Genomic DNA, 23,339 nt, shown 5'->3' on the forward strand with positions numbered 1-23,339 from the left:
TTGTTTAAATAAATTAATTTAAAAAATAAACCGACATTTAAAAAGATATATTTTTTGTTGTTATTTCGTTGAATCTGTCACTGGTGCTGATTACTTCGCTTAATTATTTTTAATCACACGAGAATAAAAGTTAATGAAATATGATCCACAATTGTTCTGCTGGAACTTTGAATGACAGAATGACATAAATTTTCTCTAGGTGACACACACAGCTGGAGACATGGTGAAACTTGGACGGTATTTTTATTTGATCAGCAAGACATGCGTATTTTATTGTTTTTCGTCACTATCAATCATCAATAAAAACCTGTAATTAATAAGCTGGTGACAGAACATTATTGCTCACAAATGTCCATATCGAACAATTGTTTTAGTCTGATAAAAAACAAAGCCTAAATCGATCATGATGCTAAAACAATAGATTAGTAATATTTTTACACTGTTCATAAAAAAATGGTAAATTTCTTAAATAAAAAAAACCCCGCAAACTGTGTTACTCTGACACTAGAACTGGCAACTCTCAAATGATGTTGAATTTTGATCATTGCCGTGTGACGATCACCTGCTGACGGGCAGATCTTGCCCGTCTAGTAGCGTGTAAAACTGACCGCTGTTCTCTCCCTAGCAGCAAACTCTTGCACTTTCAGGTACAAGATTAAATCTGTCATTCAGTGTTAACAATTTTACAATTGTTTTGCTAAAATGCATTTAAAAAAAAATTGTTTGTCTGTCTCCGAATCTTTAGGCTACTTTAGAGTAGTGATTTGTTTGTGGTAGGTTACAATTTCGAATTTCGGCATGCATGACCTGAAACTCAAAGGAAAGCAATAACTTTCCATCACCAAATGAGACTAAATATCACAAACGTAACATGTGCTTCAAAATAAACAAGAAACCCAATGCATTGATTTGTAGTATAGGTTTAAGGGTACATGCCAAAAACAAAAATTCGATGCATGGATTGATATATATATTTTTGACTGATTTTGAATGGAAATGATATAAATAATTAATCCCTAAAATATAAAGAAATCGTATGTTTTCTTTGGTGCTTAGATAAGCAACTTTGTATCGTTTTCTATGTAATTCTATACAAAAATATGCACATATTTTTGACATTGTGACAAAATCATACAAAATTCTCCCACTTTACCCAGAAAACATCATTCAGATTACCTATTCGTATATTAATCTATGAGAAATATTGCTGATTTCTGGAAAAAAGTTTGTTAGTATTATTTATCCTTAAGCTTGTGTCCTCCAGATACCAACTTCACTTTAAGTCTACTTTCAAAAAAATTAATTTAAACAATATTTAATTTACAAAAGTGAATGGGATTCGACAGCAGGCTCGATCTATTTTTAATTAGCCCTTTTCCTGCATCAAAAAGTTTGAAGCTCATAAGATTATTGTCAGGAAATTTTACGATTCTTATCTTTGAATTACGACCTTGAAAATGAAGAAGATCGATCTCTTGTCTCCAGATCAAACGCAGAGACTTCTGATTCTATGTTTGATTTTTAAAAAGCAAAAGTTTCCTGGAAATTATATTGAGTCTAGATCAGGGTAAACAGGTTTGAGCTTGATATTCTTTTTCCCGATTGCCGGTATCATGTTGTAAATTTTGAATTTATTAGGGGGAGGTAAATGCAAAATTAACATAAATTTTGCATTTACCTCCCCTAGTAAATTCAAAATTTACAACATGATAGACGGCATCGTTCACAGACTTGCGTTGCTCTGTCTGACAGATTACGAAATAAAACATAATCCCTTGCTTTTGAAGAAAAAAATCACTTCCTAAAGAAACATGTGAATTGCTCTTTTTAATTTAAAATTTCTATTTACTTGTAGTGTATACTCCAATGTATTTCTGCTGGTTTAAACAACTGAATTTTCATAATGAGGAATTGAAAAACTCCATTAAAATGTATCATCCAATGTTTGGCACTAGTATGCATTTTCATAATGTAGGATGAATAGACCTAGCTTAAACTTGTACGAATCAATATGTCACGTAAAGTATAAAGCATGATTTCCTGCAAAACATATTGCAGGACGTGATTATGTAAGACTTATGACTTCCATAATGGAATGGCCTGGTCCAAAAAGACTGAAATCATATTCAGTTATTTAGAAAATATATGTAACGTTCATCATTTGAAGCAGAATTGAGTGGTGTATATCAGATGTGCATGGATACATAAAAACTCGAGGGAGCTTAATTTTAGAAAATTTGAAATCACAAAATTTTACCAAAATCAATAACATCAGAAAGTACGACTTTTATACAACCATTCCCCACGATAAATTTAAGTCCAGGCCTTTTGAAATCATAGACAGCTGCTTTTTCAACAAAAATGGAACTCATACATTTACTTACCTTTTCATTAGTCATTTGTAAAACTATTTAAAAACATTCTGTTATACACACAAGTACTTCGAAGTTGATATAAAAAGATGCTTGAGTTTCTGATTGACAATATCTATGTAGTTTTTGGAGATGAAGTCTTCCAACAATCTGTCGGAATGGGTACTAATTGCGCCCCATTATTAGCAGACCTATTTTTTGTATTCATCTGAAACAGAATTTATTCAAAAACTTCTACATGAAAAGAAGTCTCCCGCTGTGGCCTTCAATTCAACATTTAGATATATGGACGACGTTTATCTCTAATAATCGTCAAAGTGCAATTTATAAACCTGAATTCCCATTTTTGTATGAAATCTTAAGTTTTTAATTCCGCAATTTTTCAAAATTGACACAATTTTTGATAACAAGCTAAAAGTATGCTTGTATTCCAAGTGTCTTTGTTAACAAAAATATACACAAAATTGGGAACCAAATATCTATAATATAAATCTAATGTTAAATGTTGATAAATAAAAAATTGCGAATTTTGTTAATCTCACTTTCTGTACATCTTAAAAGATGCATGTTTTCTCAGATTTAGAGCTTATTCATTCAGCACAAGGTGTTAGTGCCATGCTTTTATCATGTAAATTTTGAACTTACAAGGTGGAGGTAAATGAAAAATTTACAACATTTTGCTTTTACCTCCACCTAGTAAATTCAAAATTTACAACATGATACTCTTCCTGACGACAAACTTCGATTCATATAAACAGAACTATGATATCCTAAAAATGGTAAAAACTTTGCGTAACTTTATTGGTAGGGACATATACCAAAAAATATATATTACAATGTACAGATCAGATATAAAGTAAAGACTTGAAATACAATTTATTACCTTGACTAATAATTTACATATAGGAATAAATGTTAACATTTAAGAACAAAATTATCAAATTAGAAGCATTGTCTGTGTGTACTTTTAAATTAATCCTATAGCCCTTCTTTACATAGGACAAAATATACAACAAATGATGAGTTGTCCACTGCGCATGCTCTGTCCGTGTGCGTATCAGTGTTCTCAGAATTCCTACGCAGCTGGGTACTGTTATCCTTTCCGAGCGGTGAAATGTTGTCCTGTCCAAATCGTCTATATGTGTTCCATGTTTGGAAGATACAGAACTGTTGATGTGTAACGTAAGGTGAATAATGACTGGAAAAGAAATAAATGTATTTATATAATACTTATAAATTTAATATACCTTGCATATAATATAACACGCAGTTACTTATTGTATCATTATGATGACAAAATATTGTATTCTTTATTGCAGGATGGAGCTCAGTGGAATCAAATTCACCCTATTTCTTGTTGTTCATGCAATAAAATTTGTTTTTAAGGTCTTCCGTCTTCACGGAAGACCTTATAGTGATTCTACTGTTTCTTATTATTATTATTTTTCCGCCCAATCCAAAATTTGTGCATGCGATTTCTCAAAGACTACTGGATGGATTTTAATGATATTTGCAGAAACAATGTGTTGTAATCTGAAGTTATTTTATCCGAGAGAATTTTTAGAAATTTACTACCGGTGCCAAGTTACGGTCCGTTTTCTGAATTTAAAATGACATTTTGTCCGTGGATAATCTCAAGAACGGTAAAAGATATCAATGTGAAACTTTCAGGAATTATAGATCGTGATAGATACAAGCCTGGTCGCTACTTTTCGTTCGTCGTCGGCACTTCCGGTCGCTTACGAAAGTGATTAAAGAAATCGTAAAATTTCAACTTTCCTTTTTTAGATTAATACTTATATCATATTATTGCATCTCTTTTGTAGTTTCGAAATATGTTGGTCCCACCGGAAACAAAAACGTCAACTTCCGGTTATAAGAGAAAAACGACATAATTTGAGTATTTTTCTTTCCCATTAATATCTTTTGTAGATAAAGTATTTGAAATGAATTTTAAATATGTTATTCAGACTGCAAATATCTAGAGTAACGTCAAATATCTTTGTAAAATTCACTTTCGGTCGCGTGTTTTTCTGTCCTAAAAATGACGAGTTGATCTCGAAAAGGGTAAGAGATTAAGACAACAAACTTATACGAACAACAGACCTTAAGATGAAGGCAATTAATATGGGTTCCGAGCGTCAGTCGTCACTTCCGGTCGTCACAGGAAGTGATCAAAGAAATCGTAAAATTTCAATTTTCCTTTTATTAATTAAAAATTGCATCACTTTATTGCATCTTTTTCGCGGATTCGAAAGATGTTTGTCCCACCGGAAACAAAAACGTCAACTTCCGGTTATAAGAGAAAAACTACATAATTTGAGTATTTTTCTTTCCCATTAATATCTTTGTAGACAAAGTATTTGAAATGAATTTTAAATATGTTATTCAGATAGCAAATGTCTAGAGTATCCATAAATATCTTTCAAAAAATCACTTCCGGTCGCGTGTTCTCCTGTCCTCAAAATGAGAAGTTATCTGAGCGAGATCTCAAAAACAGGTAAAAGATTAAAACACCAAACTTTTATGAGTAATAGACCTTGAAAAGTAGGCGAAACCATTTGGGTTAAACGTGTCAGTCGTCACTTCCGCTTGTTACAGGAAGTGATCAAAGAAATACATTTTTTTAACCTTTTTCTTTTTTAAATTAATACTTAAAAAATCTCCAGAGTGTCTGAATTTCTTTTATTATTTTTCAGCTTGAATTTTCTTTTTCGTTTTCAGAATCGGACGGAAGACCTCTCATTGCTCGCAATGAGTTTCTAGTTAGGTATTATTATTATTATTTCAGTGTGTCCTTCTCAATAATAATCCGTTGATGGTACGATCTGTAGAAAAGTGTTTTCCTAATGATATATGAAGAACCTTTTGCTAATTTGTCATTAAACTTTAGAAACAGCTTAACCATTACAAATACATGTACATGAATTTGATTGGTTTTAAGGTCAAATGATAATATATAAATATTGCATGTAGTTGAGTGTAACATTGAAAATTTTCATTCCCAAGAAAACCATTGTCAACCGAGGCGCATAGGCTGACTAATTTTCAGAGGGAAAGTTTACTTTCGAATACATATGCAGTGTTTTCCTGCCGAAGGAAACCGTATGCCTGACATTCATCAAATTTTAAAGACTGGCCATAGAAATAAAGAAAAATCATTACTGGGGCATATATGTAAAAAACATGAGAATTTTACTTTTATTTTCTATTTATTATATTCTTACAAAATTTTGCTGAGTAGATATTTGTAACATTGCAAAAAATGTTTTCCCTACATATCAAACAGGTGAAGGTCATTATTTTACCATTCTTTTGCTATTTCTTAAGGAACAGGATAAATTACAAATTGGTACACTTTTGCGCACTTCAAAGGTACTCTTATGTAGGTAAACATAACATATTAACTACATTGTGTACAGCCACGTCTAATTTATAAGGATTGCTTGTCACCTCTTTGTAATCCATAAATTAGTACGGAAAATGTACAGAGGGTATGTGATTTATGTACAAAAAATACTTAATATTCTAACGTTTGTTCCGTTCACCTTCCTTACACTATGAAGTTTTTTGCCCAGTGGTGGAAATACTTAAAAAGAAAATCTTACTCTCAAAAAAGACATTATCCCAGGTAGGTCTGTTAGGTTCTAGTTCCCACAGAAAAGGGCTTACATACCAATTCTACCATAATAGTCAGATTACAACAAAGTTTTCAAAGAAAGATTATAGAATTCATGCCTATAACCTCTAACCTTTGTTTTTAAGATCATGGATATTTTAAGATTTACGATTTCACTTTAATGACATAATTACTGTATGCTACAAAATTGCAATCAAAACTTCCCTGTCTTTTTTTCTGTTGGAAGAATATCATCATGCAATATATTTTGGTTTGTAAGTTACATGTAATTTAGATAGGGAACTCGTTATTAGTCAACACAGTCTGTCATATCTTTTTTATATTGGATGTTTTACAGACATGCCATACTAACAACTAAACTATATGACAAACGGGATGCTTTCAACTTTTCCATCGCTATCCCCCTATTTAATAGCAATATTCAATAACTATAATTAGTATCACCTGCATATGGTGTTTATATTATTCAACTGATTCGGTATGCAAAAATATGTTTTGATTACGATAATTTTTTAACCGAAGCAGGCCACTGACAAATAAGTTAATGTTGCAAGGATTTCGACAAACTTCTTTAATGTCATCATTTTGCAAATTCTATGGTCGTTAAAATGACCTGTTTAAAAATACAACTTACCTTATGGGTCCTATGTAGAAGGTGAAGATTACAAACAATGATCTATCCCATAAATCCAGTAAAGAATAAGAATCGTAAACGGGGAGAAAAACATACCCCTAGAAATAAAAGAGGTAGGATCAGGTGCCTAGGAGGAGTAAGCATCCCCTGTCGACCAGTCACACCAGTGAGTTCTATGTATTATCGGTACAAGGAGCAATTCGTAATCAAATAAAGTATAAATAAAATGTTCTAGCAATACTATTGGTATGAAACATATCAGACAAAAATGACTTAACGATAGGTTGTATTTGTAGAGATCATTATAACGATTGTAGAATTTGCGAAAAGTTAGTAACAGCAACTTATTTGACAGTAGCTTGCATCGGTTTAAAAACTGATCGTACCCAGAGCATGTTCTTGTGTATCGAATCAGTTAGAAGACATATACATAATATGCACATAGTAGTGGACTATTACTATATAAAGAAAGTTGACAGTAGAAAAACTGAAGTCATCTCGTTTGTCATACAATTTAGTTATTGAGTTGGCCATGATCGTCTATAGTCAGTGAAACGTCAAAATATGAAACGGATGTGGCAGATGATATTGTACTGCTCAGGTGGATTTATCATCATATTGACCTTGTATAATATACTACTGTTGATCCAAACAATAATAGCTGAACTTTGAATAAACACTGATCGTTTACATGCCTGGAAAACTTTGCTCTTTTTTGGTGAACAAACTAATTATAATACAAATTCAGTATTCAGACACAATTTCAAAGACAACTGAAGTAAAAGATAATGAGAGTCAGTTTGAAAACTCTCAAAGACATTTTGTACCTAAAGATAATGTGACTTTAAATAATTTGGTGATATGAAACTCCCATTATTCTTTTTTTCTTACAACTCTATTCCATAGATATTAGTTTCATCTATAAAAAGGATCATTGTCCTTTAAAATCCCTTGATGTTCTTCTCTTTTGGTCATGAGTTACAGGGCCCCGAGGATCATTGTGACATCACCACGTCACAAATAAAAACATAAATCTTGTTGGGATTTGTTTTTTTTAAAACAGAAACGTAGTTCACTGACATGACTTCAATCGCCAGCTTTGTAAACATCATATTCCTATTACTTGACCTTTGTCGTATAAGAAAGAAGAGATAACTTTAATCCTCTACGAAACGCTGAATGTGATTCAAAAATTACATATGTATCAATACCCAATAATGTCGCAATTTAAATGACGTATGTCAATATTTAATGATTACTCTTTCCTGAGTTTTCCTTGTGGCAAAAACTAAAAGGATTTCCCTCGGGTCATTATGAGTTTAAGACATTATGATATGTTCATCAACAGTGTATCCTATAATTAGCAACATCGTGACCCCCTCTCTGCGCACAAGTTGATGTTGTCATAAGAAATCAAGTCTCATTAATTGAAATTTGTGACTTCAAGCTAAAATATATAAAAGAAAGCAAACTGCTTTAGTGTACATAGGTATATTTTAAACACGTAGAGATGCATCAGACCTCAATTGTAGTGTTAGCATTATGTTGCCTGGGGATCTGTGACGCCCAATTGCAAACTGGAGGTATTTCATTGTTAAAAAAGTATTTTTTAAAGTTTCATTTTATTATTTTTTTGTTCTTTAAAGTCATGTTTCTAAAGTTCTAACGTTCTTAGACTGATATGTAAATATAAGAAAATAAATTTAGAACTCGCTTAAATACACGTGGAAGTAAATTCTATTTCAAAATAAAATATTTAATCTGCTTGAATATTTGTATACAAACTGTTGAATTTCTTAAAGTTACTTTCAAACATTTGCGAAATTGTTTTTTGAATATTAGTTACATGTCTATCATTTTCTATATCCATGTAATATGTACTTAATTCTATTATTTTTTCTTCAAAATAATCATATTAGTTATCACTTTTTAATTATAAAATATATCAATTAAATTTAACACAAAAAATATGATAATTCAATTATTCAGCTAGTACATGTAGTTATTTCATTTTATCCTGAAAATAATTTTAGATATAACAATTTTATAATTTTAATCAAAAAAATAATTCATCAAATTAAAATCGATAACTAAATAATAACAATAGTTATAACAATAACTAAAAGACACAATTTTGCAACATAAATGGGAATCATGATCAAAGGTAGAACAGATGAAAATTTTAGATCAGGAAGAGTTATAAATTACACTCTTTATTTCATCATTAATAATTCTTTAAAAAAAATAATTTTCAGGAACGATGCGTTCAAGTGCAATGATGGCGGATTTGATGAATCCAAGTACAATGAGCGCAATATGTGGGAAGGTTGGGAAGTTAATTATGTGTCAATGTACGACAATTGCAGATGGATGTGAAGAGGGTCATATTCCTATGGGAATATGTCCTATGCTTCCTATGATACCAATGCTTCCTAAAATACAATGCTGTCCGCCCATGTATGCCATGATCTGCTCAAAATATCAACAAAGATCTAATACTAATCATACACATGCTGGAAATTCCCTATCTTCACCCGGAAATCCAAATCAGACAAAGGGCGAAAATTCTGTTCCCTCACTGGAAACCCCAAATCAGACAAAAAGTGGAAATTCCTTCTCCTCCACGGGAATCCTTAGGGAGAGGCAAGGCGGGAATTCCCTCCGGTTAGTGGGGACCAAACCACCCGCAACATTATAAAAATAAAATAAACAATGGGTTCTCCAAGTTCATTTAGAACGAGGGTCCAATGGGAGACAGAAAAATTTGGACAGTTCGCTGGGAATTAGTGAATTCAATACATAGCATCTAAACACACCTGTGTGAATATTGCCAAAAAGGTCAATGCAGGAAGGGAAAAAGTTATTCTGATTTTTTTTTATTTTTTTTTTTTTACATCTATTTAATATATAATGTTATTTTTGAGATGTCTATGTTTATATGCACTGTGTTTCAGTAATTTTGAAACAAGTGATTTATATAAATAAAATCATATTTTGAGATTAAGCTTCGTCTTGAAAGAGCTTTTTAAGAGAACAATTGTTCATTAAATCTAAAATATTTTTTTTAGTTTCAGGTAGAATTTATCTATCTGTTACCTTTGTGTCATCTTAAATTTTTTGTACAGGTGTAAATAAATATAAAACTCTAGCTGTTTCTTTTTCCATTTTTTTCTTTTCAGCCTCTATAAGTTTAATATACAACATCGCTGAAGAGTTTATGCTTTCATTTTACATTTTATTTTAAGGTCCGATCATTAAAAGAAAAAAGGGTAGGGAGGGGTAAGGGTAACAGTTGAAGATTCTGTTAACGAAAACCTGAACGTATTGTTACGACATCATGCTATAATTATCCAAATCAAATCTTAAGAATATATACTTGTACATTAAAAGTACAGGTTTAAAAGAACAATAAATTAACAACACACTGCAACAATACAAATACGTTCTTCTGACATGTTCCAATTAATCCTATTAAAGAAGGGATTAGTCTAAATGAAGGTTGATTCTCCTTGCATTTGCGTTGCACGATTTACCATTGTATCTAGAAATCAAGCCCATGTCCATTGTGCAGTCAAAATTAAAATACCAACACACATGCGTCTAATATTCTGTCAAATAAACACTATTTTCAAAAGTGCATGTATTTTACCAAAGTCTCCTATTTAGTTCTAGCAAGAACTTTTAGCAAGAAGCAATACTACATATCTAAGGATCTCCAATGGGTAGTAATTCGATTTAAATATTTTTATCTAACGATTTGTGTTTTCGGTGAGAAGATAGAACACAAAAATCATATCTTATCATAAACTGTGGTCCGAGATTCTTTTTATCAAGTTTTTACATAATTTTTAGGGATTTTACCATTTTTAAACACTTTTTTGTAGACTCTTACGCTGCATTACACTATCAACAAGAGTACACCGCTGAAGTAATGAAAAAAGAGCCTTTTAGATTGATTGATTGATTGTTTTACGTCCCGGTCGAGAATTTTTCACTCATATAGAGAAATCACCATATACCGGTGAAGGGCTTCATATTTAGACCTTTGCTCGCCACTTAGGGCCATTGAACAGTGAGGGTTCTTTATTGTGCCAACGCCTACCGTGACACGGGGCCTCGGAACAGTTGCTACCCATTTCTTATCGAATAACGTCAGCCGTCACGGTAGTTCAGAATTTTTCTATCTACCCGAAATATCTTTCATAAGAATAAATTATAAAGCTTAAGTAGACAACGTCGTTCATAATTAAATATCATACACTTTTACAAACACAAAAGCGTCAGAAAATATTATTTTCATAAAAATTGATTTTATTTAAGCATTGAATTAATACTTTTTGAAAGATGAAGTTTCATAGCTGTAAGCAAAATAAGCAACGTGTTATAAAAATGATTAAGCTCGTTATGATTTTTTGTGAACACCATTGTAGTTATGGAACTACATCTTTCAAAATATGCTGGTTAATAATGTAATGCTTATATTTATTTTCTGTGCACCCTTATATGGTCCGAAATTTTGATTTATATTTTAAAAATCCCTTCCTTATCCATCGAGTAAATTGCAATTAACGGAGCAGCTAAGCACTACCTTGACAGAAAAAAGTGCATAACGCTGACAGATTTTAACTATAAACTTTTTTAATCTGATAGAATCAATATGTGAAAGGTGGAGATAACGAATAGTGATCAACAGCATAAATCTAAACAAAATGAATCTTGAATAGGACAAAACACGGACCCCTAGATACACCAGAGGTGGGATCAGGTATCTAGGAGGAGTAAGCATCCCCTGTCGACCTGTCACATCCGCCATGTGCCTATGTATTGATCAGGTAAACGGGGTACTCCGTAGTCAGATTTAATATTAAAGCAATGACCCTACATTTCGGACAAAATACGACCGAACGATAGGTTGTATTTACAAACAAGATCATTATAACGACCGTAAAATTCGCGAAAAGCTTAAACGGGGTTGTTGAAATCCTTGTTACCTAAGGCAGTTTCCTGCCTCGGATTGAAAATTGATCGTATTTCGAGCATGCTCTTGCATAAAGACATAAACACCATATGCAAGTTGACGATAGAAAAGCTTAAGTCATCCCGTTTTGTCAAGCACTTTACTTCTTAGTTGGCCATTATCGTCTATAGTCAGTAAAACATCCAAACATGAAACAGATGTGGTAGACTCTGTACAGTGTCTTTCATTTCGAGTTGGATATGTAGAGTCGACATATGAATGGAAGTAATTATTGTAAATTGATAAAACGTCGTCAATATGTATCTAAATGTTAAATTGAGGGCCACATGAAGAAGTTTTTCTCATGAAGAAGTTTCTAATTCTGTTTCATAGGAATATAAAAACAGATTAGCAATAAAAGGAACACTATCAGTCCATCGGAATTTCAGCAGATTGCTGGAAGTCTCTAAAGACTGCATAGATACTGTCAATGAAGAACTCCAGCATCATTTGAATATCAACTTCCGAGTACTTGAATGTAGAATCAAAATGATTTTAACAAAGTAATTTTGTACATTAGATAACCATTCACAAGATATGAAAGTTCACGAGTTCCATTTTTATTGAGGAAGCAGTTGTCTATGATGTCCGAAAAAACCCGATCTTTAATTTATCGTGAGGATAGATTGTATAAAGCGTAGAAAAGTAATTGTTTTGATGCTATTGATGTTTGAAAAGTTTGAGATTTTAAATTTTCCAAAATTTCTTTAGAGTTGTCTAGAATCCACATTTGATTTTCACTACTTGTTGAATATGTTGTAGAGCAATACGTCTGAAGTTTCTCCTTCAAAGCAGTTACTGTTTTTGGTGAGGAGTAAGGACAGGAGCTTCGTTAAACTTGTACTGAGCTCTGCAATATTAAATCAATACATTGATACAATGTGTCATCACTGTTCATATATTTTTGTAAACAGTTATTAATATTAGTTCTTGTACTCATATGCCCAACAAACTTTTGTTGTTGGGTCATCTGTGTTATATGTACATATAATTTGAAATTATCTTGTGCTTTTTATTAGTGGAAAACGAAGAAAAAATATATTATGCTATAACCCAAAATAAGAGATGATCCATCTTATCAGCTAAACCAAACTTTAGCTTACTTATTCAAGCTTGCTTATCATGGCATTAATGAATTTGCAGACAACTGCAGTTGGATGATACAATATCAGATAGTAATTTTTTGGATTGTTTGTCGTCTAAATAATTTCTCCACAACATGCATGAAGAATTTGACTTTAGATTAAGAAGTTTCATGATTCCCGGGGCCAAGTCCAGTAAATGCAAGTATGAATATAAACCATAAACCTTTATGTCCATCATTCCTATCTTAGAAACGAGTTACCTTACATCAGCATGATTCAGATGCACTAGAATCACCATCTGTGCTATACCAGTGTCCTCAGAATGCCCCTAATTCATTTCTTTCAGTCATGATTTCTTTCAGTCATGTAATAAATTTGCAGTCCTGGGGATCTATGGTGACATCATCAACCAACCATCCTACTCCAGAAAGTTTCTCTAAAACTTTAAAATCACAGTCCATTAAAAACGCCTTAAAAATAAAAATCGATTTTTCAAGGTTAAGAATAACAATCGTTAGGTAGAAGTGCACAAAACAAGGTATTTCTGATCAAAGAGAGAGAGAGGAGAGAGAGAGGAGAGAGAGGCAGAGTGATGCATTAATACTATACAAATAGATCAAATAACTCCATTCCAATTATCCTTAGGAAAATCATATCTATAAAATATGTTTTCTTTAACAATATACCCTTCATGACCTGACTTTTTATAGATGGTAACAAATTACGTCAACCACTTTTGCTAAAGTTAGAAATATAGTGTCCACCTTTACACTAAAAACTTTGTGTTGTTATAAATTAAATCTAGACTCATTAGATGAAATTTGTCATTCTGACCGAAAACATATATATAAAGAACAGCAATCTCCTCTAGTGTGCAGTGCTTAGGTATATGTTAACTTATAGAGATGCACTGGACGTTAATTTCAGTTTTAGTGCTGTGTTGCCTTGGGTCCTGTGTCGCCCAGTCTCAAGGTATTTGGTTGTCTAGAATGGAGTCTTATTTATGTGTTTATGTTATCATAGAATTGAATGTTAAACCCTAACTTTTTTGTTTCTTTTCTTTTAATTTAAAAATGTATGTCATAGAACTATTTCAAGTGATTTTGGCTAAATGCTTCAAATTTGGATAATTATGTTTAATTGAATACTGACGTCAAAACATATGTTTCGCTTGGTAGTGATCCCCATTCAAATCTACAAATCAAATTTGGAATTCAGCGGTACAGTAATAATGATCTTTTTGAAGATGGATTTCTCTCATATTCATTTTATTTAGAAATTGATGATAATTTCACAGATTTTCGAGAACAATATCACTTAGTGATGGTATCTAATTAAGTTTGATCGTAGCAAGGTCATTATCTTTTTCCTTGACATTCAGGAAAATATTACCGTTGACAATCATGTCATGCCCAATTCTATTATGTTTCGTTTTCCTTTTCGCTTAAACAGATAATACCATAAGGTCTATCAAATAATGCTTCCACTGAAAAAAAAGATTCAAGTAAAATAAGTTTTCTATGCTTGATATATTAAATATTTCTAATTTACACATATGGTGCAGTAATCAAATAAAGATACAAAATGATAAAAATATAATAATAATAATTAAAAAACAACGCTGACCCTTAAATAAGAGAGAAAAAACAGGTTTTACTGATCATGATTTTTAACTCAAATCTGTTTGTAGGCTAACAAAAGCTCACAAGCTGTAGTTTGTTTTGAAATCAATTTAGATATATTCTAAAACTAATTTCCCTAACAGTAAATTTTATTACTTCAGAAAAGTCTTTGAAGCCTTTGATTAATAAAAAAAAATGTGCAAATAAATTTATCATTTAGAATCCATTTTAAGAAAAGAAAAATGTCTAAGAGGATATGTCTAAGAAGGCAGTTTGAAGACAAAGAGTGTTAGTGGCCTCTTTCCGTAAATCGACATGACATTTTTTGATTATTCTATTTGCTAAAAGCTTATTGATATTTTGACGTTTAATGTTCAAATTTCGAATTAGAAATATTTAAATTTTCTGATTTAATATAACAGAATATTTATATTTTTCACTGAAAATTGGTGTAACTCGTCTTTCTAGGTATCGCTGATGCACTGTGTGGCAAGATTGGAAAGTTGCTTCTTTGTCAATGTGCAGCAGAAGGGGCGTGCGAAGACGGTTTTATTCCTGTAGGAATATGTCCGAGGATTCGTGGGATGCCAATGCCACCCCAGTTACAATGCTGTCCGCCAATATATGTAATGCTCTGCTTGCAGCTACAACGAGGAAATTCTAACCAGGCACAAGGCGGAAATTCCCTTCTTTACGCGGGCGCTAAACCACAACCCTTTTTATGATTTACGTTCAAAAATGGATTTATATTTGTATAAAATTTTTACTATCGGACAGTGAAAAACAAGAAAACATTAATAGATAAAATTGAAAACATTTTTTTCTACAAATGCAACTTTGTCCGTGTACCTACCTGCTCATTTAATTACTTTCCTTATATGGATATTTTGATAAAGCGGAAGAAATGGAAAAGTTTCTTAGTGGATTTCCCTATAAAATGTAAAATGCATTCGAAAGATTAAGTTCAAATAAAAAAAGTATTATCAGGATACTTCTGGTTCAGAATTTTGCCATGTGATTATTCCAAATTCTTAAGTTAAAAAAGAATTTGTATATTAAACATGTAAAAAGTCAGCAAGTTGCATTTTTGTAATTGTTCGTGAAGAAATCCTGAGAATTTTTTTTTCTCAGGAAGAATGTAATTTCGATCCTTAGAAAATTCTCTTTTTTACTGACACACAATTTAAACATTGTACGAAATAAACAAATAAATAAATAAATTTCTTCAAAAGTTTGCCTGAAGGAATGTGAATGTAATATCAAATGCTGTAATTTGTAACAAATTAGTGGAATTATACCAGACAGGAGTATAGAACATAGAAAACAAGCTGTAATATGACATGTCAAACGTTATAATATTCGATTTTTTCCTTTTTACATTCTATATTTGTCCATTTGTACTGTTTATTTCACAATTTGTATTAAACATATTTTTGTTTTCTATAATTGTCCTTTGAATTGTATATTCTCTGCTTGTATTGTACTGTATATATTTTTTCTACCTGTATCGTACATTTTCCATAAATTGTATGGTACATTTTCTAGTTGTATCGTTTATTTATTTTTTTTATTTGTATTGTATAATTTTCTATTTGCATTCTATAACTGTCCGGTGTATTATAGATTTTCTGTTTGACTTATGATTTTCCATTTGTATTCGATAACAAAGTTTGTTTGTATTTTTAATTACAATTATCGAACCCAAATGGAATTTAATTACAATACAAATTAAAAAAAGATAAATTTTTAAATGTTGAATTATACAATAAAGTATAAATAATGAGCATAAATGGAAAATTATAGAACATCGATAGAAAATATATTAAACAATTAATATACAATAATGAATACAAATGATTATAGTACAATACAAATAGGAAATTTACAATACAATGGAGACGTGATAGAATTAATCAAATGGAAAATTACACAACGTAAAAATCATGTACAAAAATCATACTGTACAAATGAACAATTATAAAATACAAATTTAATAAAAATGAATATTACAAATTTTGAAGTATACAATGTAAATGGGCAATTTTAGAATATATGTCATGCGATACATAACTATGGATACGAATTTAAAATATAAATAAGCAAGAATTCAAGAACTTCTACATGAGAAGAAATTTTTTTTTTGTGACTTTTACTTCAATATTTCGATGAATCGACAATGTTTTCTCAATTAACAATAATTATTTCATTCAAATGTCAACTCAATATATCCATGTAAACTCGAAATAAAGGATGCCACAAAGTCTGATATAACTGTTTCATCCTTGGATATTTTACTGACTGTAGACGTTAATGGCAAACTAAAAACTAGTCTATGTGTGAAACTGGAAGACTTCAGCATTTCCATCGCCAACTCTCCCTATTTCTGTAGTAATATTCCACTATCACCTGCAAATGGTGTTTATGTCTCCCAACTTATTCAATATTCAAGAGCATCTCTGAGTATCATCAATTTTTTAACAGATACAGATTACTGACAAATAATTTGACGACACAGAGTTTCAAATTATCCCGTTTCAAGTCAGCATTTCGCAAATTCTCTGTCGTTATAATGACCTTGTTTGTTTGTTAAAACAATTTTTCATTGGGGCGTATTTTGACTGGCATATTTCTCACCAATCATTAGGCTATTGTTTTTATAACATTTTGACTACGGATTACTCCGTTCATCCGATCAATGCAGAGGGCTCACACCGGGATTGACAGGTCAACAAGGGATGCTTACTCCTTCTAGGCACTTGATCCCATCTTTGGGGTTTCCAGGGGTCCTTGGTTTTTGCCCTGTTCACGATTCATATTCTTTAATCGATTTATGAGTTTGCTTACTATTCATTATCTTCACCTTTTACATCATGATAGATGGAGAAACCTACGAGGATTGTCCAAAGAAGTCGTTGGAATTTACTCATGGATATTCAAAATCAGAGAAACCAAAACAAAATATTAGAACATGTCAATATATGATAAATATATGACAAATATAAGACACACAAATTAATGATGAGTATACTACTTTAATTATTTTAGTTCTGATAATGCCACACTATTATCTGTACACGTCAGTGACCGCTATAGCAGCAACATGAATATGCTGACGATCTACCGGAGTGCACAAAAAACTTCACAGCGTCCCGAGCTTTGACAACGATTGATATAATGAAAATTCAAGGAACCGATAGATGAAGTGTGAAAATGCGCAGAACTAAAGAACAAATAAACTTCTAAAATGACAGGACTATATTCGAACATGCTATAAAAAAGTTAAAAATAAAATCCAATCTTAATTATCCGTAATCTCTTGATCACTAATTGTAAGTACTGCAACCCCGACGTATTGCTGTACGGACAATAAGCTCTCTCCTAAGTTTGCACTGATGCTTGAACAAGGTCTTTTTAAGGAGAATCAATTAACACATGCAACATTACATCGCATAAACATTTATATCTGAAATGCTTTTCCATAAAAAAAAGAACGGTGTATCGTTGGTATTCAAAATGATTGGCTTACTTAGAATGCAAAAACAGATTACATGTATTATGATATTACAACAATAAATTGCTTTGACCTGATACATTCATCTTAACAATTCTTATCCAATAAAAATTTCCCAATCTTAATTAGCTAGCAACAAGTGACGTAAACGTAAATGAAAATTTTTAAAATATGAGTGGCAGTCCTTTGTTCTTTGAATTTTTGTAAAAGTTAACTAGAAGAATCAAATATTTATCTGTAAATAAATCTTAATTTTTAAATCTTAATATTGGGATTTTTCATATTTATATTTAACACCATTACATTACAACGTAGAAAAGTGTATACTTTTACAGTCTTTCTGTTGCTATCATGAATATGCATTTTAAAAATTCGATAAACATTTCACTCAGCAAATAACGTCTTTTACAATGAAATACAATACAAGATTCAATTCCATATCAAAACTGTTAATAAAGACATGTCATTCAATATTTATAATGGTTAGTCAACACTTTCCTTATCTTTTGATATTCAGGTATCATTTTGTAAGCTATTCTACACTCTTTCTTCCTGTAGCGATGCTGGGGTGAATGCCATTGGCAGTAAATCTCCTACTGTGATCTTTTTGGATGTGTAGTCTGGTTTTACCATATAGAAATCCATGTTCAAATTAAACTAAAAAGTATAAAAAGACACTTTTAGAGATCTACACAGGCCTGTAGCAACGGTTTCAAAAGGGGAAGGGGGGGGGGGCTTCCCAAAAATTCTGAAAAGCAAGGGGAAAAACTAATTAACTGTCCAAATCCTGGTATTTTCCAGTGCTTAACCTAATATACCAACAATAAGTGTGGTGGTGGGGGGGAGGGTGAGGGGCAAACATTTACTATAGCAAAATACTGTACTCAGAAAAAAATGGGGGTGACGGACCCCTTCCCTCTGCCCCCCCCCCCCCCCCCCCGCGTTCAACAGGCCTGCTTCATACAGCTAGTTCAGAAATTTTAGATAAGAATGTGTGCAAGTGGCATACAGAGATGAATTATTATACAAAACAATAAATGTGTACAAGAGGGATTTTTGTCTGAAAAGAGGCTATTTTAAAAATAATGATGAAAGTCCTAGCGTTTTAAGTTGTTTGATCTGCTAGGTGTCAGATTCCTGAGTAAGTAGATCAGAAAATGTCGGGCAGGTATGATCTGACACTGAAAAAAGCTAAAGACACCGTTTCCTCTCCAGGTGATCTGAATAAGACTTGAACTGATTAATGTGACCCCTTCATATTACTGGCAACAATAAATTACTCTTGGTCCTTAGCAGACGCGCAAATGGACAGTCTTGTTCTGTTGGTCGATGAATTTGAGATTAATAACATTTTGTCTGTTGTAAAAATTGCATAATCAAAACAAATCACTTGCCTTCTCAATCTGTTTGAATTTCAAAATTTTCAGACATCAATAGCACCAAAACATATGGCTTTTCTATAACATTCCTCGCGATAAATTTAATCGCAGGTTTTTGACATCATAGACAACTGCTTTCTCAATGAAAATGGAACTCGTGAATTTTCATATTTTGTGATCGTCATCTACAAAATTACTTTATTAAAAATCCTTCTGATTCTATATACAAGTACTCAGAAGTTCATATTAAATAGATGCTGTAGTTCCAATTGACAATACATGTATCTATGTAGTCAGGTCTTCCAACAATTTGTTGTGCTCCTTTATTAGCCGACCCCTTTAATATTTCTACGAAGCAGATTTTTTTTCAAAAACTTCTAACGAAAGAAGAAAACTCTTACCGTGGCCTTCAGCTCAACATTTAGATAAACCGACGACATTTCATCAATTAACAATAGTTTCATTGATTTGTCGAAACGATATACCGGTATCCCAGTGAACTTGAAATAAAAGACACTACAGAATCTGTCTCATCTTTTGTTCATTTTGGATGTTTTACTGAATACAGACGACAATGGCTTATAACTCAACTTTATGACAATCGAGATGACCTCTGCATTTCAATCGTTAACGTCTCCTATTGATGTAGTAATTTTCCATCACCTACATATAGTGCTTATGTCTTCCAACTTTTCTATACGCTTGAGCATGCTCTGAGCAATCAATTTTTAAACTGAAGCAAGCTACTGACAAATAAGTTGAAGTTACAAGGACTTTAATAATTCCGTTTAATATCAACTTTTCGCAAATTCTATGGTCATTATCATGACCTTGTTTATAAATATAACTTATCGTTGGGTCGTATTTTGTTTAACATGTTTCATAGGATATGTGTTTACATCATTGCGTTTTATACTTAGACTACGGATTACTCTGTTAATCAGATCAATGCAGAGGGCTCACGTCGGGTGTGTCCGGTCGACAGGAGATGCTTACTCCTCCTAGGCACCTGATTCCACCTCTGGTGTTTGCTTTGGTCCGTGGTTTTGCCCTGTTCATGCTTCAACTCGGTCTTTTGATATAATGTGTAGAATGATAATATCAATGGAATGTATGAAAATATTTAAATTCTATAATTAAAATTTGAAAAAAAGGATGATTCTCTATAAAGCTGTCTTGCTGCCTTCAATGACCTGAAAATTTCATTTCATATTTTTTCTCTTAAAAACTGCATGAATCATTAGGCTAATGATCTAGTTTAATGATAACTTACTAACTTGCTTACTTATGTTGCAATATACCCTGCATATGGGGTTTTTGTTTTCCAGTTGATTCGATAAGCAAGAGCATGCTGTACGTATGAACGAGACAAGCTATTGACAAACGAGTTGGTGAAACAAGGATATCAACAGTCTCGTTTGAAGTCATCATTCTTAAGTTTTATGGTCGATACAATGACCTTGTCAGCAAATACAACCTATCATTAAGTCGAACGCTGACTGACATTTTTCATACTAATTGTTAGGCCATTGTTCATGAATTGTCTGACGGATTTTTCCGTTTTTCCCGATCATGACAAGGATCACACGGCGATTAGACCGTCCGGCAGGCGATGTTCACTCCTCCATGACACCTGATCCACCTCAGATGTTTTTGGAGGTCCGTATTTGCCCAGCTCCAGATTTGTATTGTTTAAATGGACATATTTCATGTTTTTTGATTAATGATGCAATAGTATTTGTTATAATATAGGGTCACAAAGTAATGCACTATCGCTTAACATTAGGGTAATGGGTGAGTGTGATAGACAACTCCTACGCTTGTCATTAACACCTTTAACCAACACCAAAATTTGAAAGTAAACTTTTGTCCTCTTTCTTAGAAATAACGAAAAATCCAAAAGGCTTCTGATTTCAAAAAAAAAAAAAAAAAAAAAAGCCAACGATCTATGTTTTAAAACTATTATAATTTTTGTCAACATATTTGACCTCTTGACCTTGAGCTTAAAGTTAAAATAAATAAAAAGGCGCATGTAGTCATGTTACTAGATTTACCCCAATCTTTATATTAAATAACATCAATTAAAGAGCTCAGGCGTAGAAAAACAGAAAAGATCCGCAGTTACGCAATATCTCGATTCATTAATCAAGTTAATGAATACATTACTCCCTACAAGATATTTTTCCGGTATATTAAATCAACCGTTCGGGTTGAGACCTTTATAGATAAACATAGGTCATTAGCTTAGGGATAGCCAGTTTTAAATACGTTGTAAAGTTGTAATATAAATAACAAATTATCATTTACTCACAAAAGTCCCTTCTCTCATCACCAATCTTTCTGTCTTACCTCGGCAAATACCTGCCGACAGGCCCCACAGGGCGCTTTAAAAGAATCTTTGATGTCACTGCCAAATATGAAGAAGGTAATTTCTAAAAATATTTATTTTTGTGATTCTTGAAAAGTAGGGGGTAATGAAACATAATTGTTTTAACCCAATACCGCCAGAGTATAAAGAATTAGAATTTTTCACATTTCATAAAAATATGTTTTTGAAATAAACGGAAACCAAAATAAAATCAAATAACTTACCAACAAACAGCCATGGCCTTGAATTCTTTGTGACCTTGTGACACAGCATTCATAATGGCGACGCGCTCTGCACAGACACAAAGCCCATAGGAGGCGTTCTCTACGTTAACACCTGTATCACAGATGTGGACTACAATATGATCACAAAACAAATGTAATAACAGTCTGGATCAATTCACATTACTGGTTTTACTTACCAGTGAAAATTTGGTCATTAGAGGTCAAGATGGAGGCACCCACATGAAAGTTACTGTAGGGACAGTAAGCTTTATCTTTCGCTTTCACAGCGGCTTTTACCAGATCCTTATATGGAGACTCTTGATTTCATAAAAAGTGTATTTCATTTTAATCAATACAAAGGAAAAAGAACATTGCATGTCGATACATAAGCATTTTGCATATGAACGTATGCAAACAAATTACCTTGTTGACAAAAGATGCCACATAATGATGAAATTACATGCAAGATGCCAATCTAGACTAAATTTTGTCTTTTTAAGATTTATTTTTATTTTTATTTTTTTGCGCTGCAATATGTATAACTTCCGTATTGACATAAAAAAATGTTGACATAATTATCTTGTCACTAATATAATCTGTAGAAATTGACTACGCGGCAGAAAATGCACTTCACCCTTGTTCAAAGCTACAGATACTCATTATGCATTTCTACACACAATATATTTACCTAAATTGTCCACATTCATGATGAAGGACAGTTAGGACACGTGTGGCTTTTCTTCTGAATTTAACGGGTGTCAGGTATTATCTTTAATCGACCTATTGACACAGTTTATTTCGAGTACTAGCCAGGTAACTGAGTCTCGCACCAAAATTTAATGAACAAATAAATGGCGATTTAATTAAGGAGGCTCATTACACCACTTTTTGGTGACGTACTACACAGAAAAATAAACCTCCATTGTTTGTCCGTTTTCTCCTGGGGACGAATTGTACAGGTTCGCTTTGCTGATGATCTAAATCTTTAAAACGCTCTAGACTATGGAACGCCAAATTAACATATATTCAAATATTTGTACCTATCTTCAAATAATTGTACCTATCTTCAAATAAATTGAAGATAGGTACAATTGAATTAAAGATATGTACAATTGAATTGAAGATAGGTGTGAATAATTATACCTATCTCTAAATAATTATACCTAGGTACAAATAAATTATACCTATCTTTAATGGAATTACACCTATCTTCAATTCAGTTAAAGATAGGTTCAATTGAATTATACCTATCTCTCATTCATTTGAAGATAGGTATAATTGATTTAAAGATAGGTACAATTGATTTGAAGATAGGTACAATTGATTTGAAGATAGGTACAATTGATTTGAAGATAGGTACAATTAGAACATATCCACAAAGGATTTGAAGATAAGTACAATTCAATTATACCTATGTTCAATTCGTTTTGTGTTATTGAAAATAATGAACGCTCCCTATGAGACAATATTGAACATGGAGGGAAACG

General features: G+C 32.1%; 2 protein-coding genes and 1 long non-coding RNA gene across 4 annotated transcripts; 2 read left to right on the forward strand and 1 right to left on the reverse strand.

The window, feature by feature from the left end:
* Window positions 1–3,279: 3,279 nt before the first annotated feature.
* On the reverse strand, window positions 3,280–22,785 carry LOC133205329 (cytidine deaminase-like). 2 transcript variants are annotated; one of them, XM_061341116.1, is made up of 5 exons: window positions 22,541–22,785; window positions 22,050–22,169; window positions 21,853–21,964; window positions 21,610–21,667; window positions 3,280–3,570 (listed from the first exon to the last, which is right to left on the reverse strand). In XM_061341116.1, exons 1-5 carry the CDS (start codon window positions 22,557–22,559, stop codon window positions 3,508–3,510), a joined length of 372 nt encoding a protein of 123 aa, XP_061197100.1. In that variant the 5' UTR covers window positions 22,560–22,785; the 3' UTR covers window positions 3,280–3,507. The 2 variants fall into 2 exon arrangements, with proteins under 2 accessions (XP_061197100.1, XP_061197099.1); XM_061341115.1 differs by lacking the exon at window positions 3,280–3,570 and adding an exon at window positions 17,387–18,538 and having other exon boundaries at window positions 22,541–22,777.
* LOC133171488 (uncharacterized) lies at window positions 8,147–9,646 on the forward strand. The gene is made up of 2 exons (XM_061306248.1): window positions 8,147–8,229; window positions 8,902–9,646. Exons 1-2 carry the CDS (start codon window positions 8,157–8,159, stop codon window positions 9,342–9,344), a joined length of 516 nt encoding a protein of 171 aa, XP_061162232.1. The 5' UTR covers window positions 8,147–8,156; the 3' UTR covers window positions 9,345–9,646.
* Window positions 13,640–15,816, forward strand: LOC133171626 (uncharacterized). The gene is made up of 2 exons (XR_009718825.1): window positions 13,640–13,720; window positions 14,839–15,816. It is a non-coding gene; the product is annotated as an uncharacterized LOC133171626 (long non-coding RNA).
* Window positions 22,786–23,339: the final 554 nt, after the last annotated feature.

Source organism: Saccostrea echinata, unplaced genomic scaffold (genome assembly GCF_033153115.1).
Source record: "Saccostrea echinata isolate AGI-Se365-2 ecotype Australia unplaced genomic scaffold, CSIRO_AGI_Sech_v1 ptg000054l, whole genome shotgun sequence".
Taxonomy (NCBI): domain Eukaryota; kingdom Metazoa; phylum Mollusca; class Bivalvia; order Ostreida; family Ostreidae; genus Saccostrea; species Saccostrea echinata.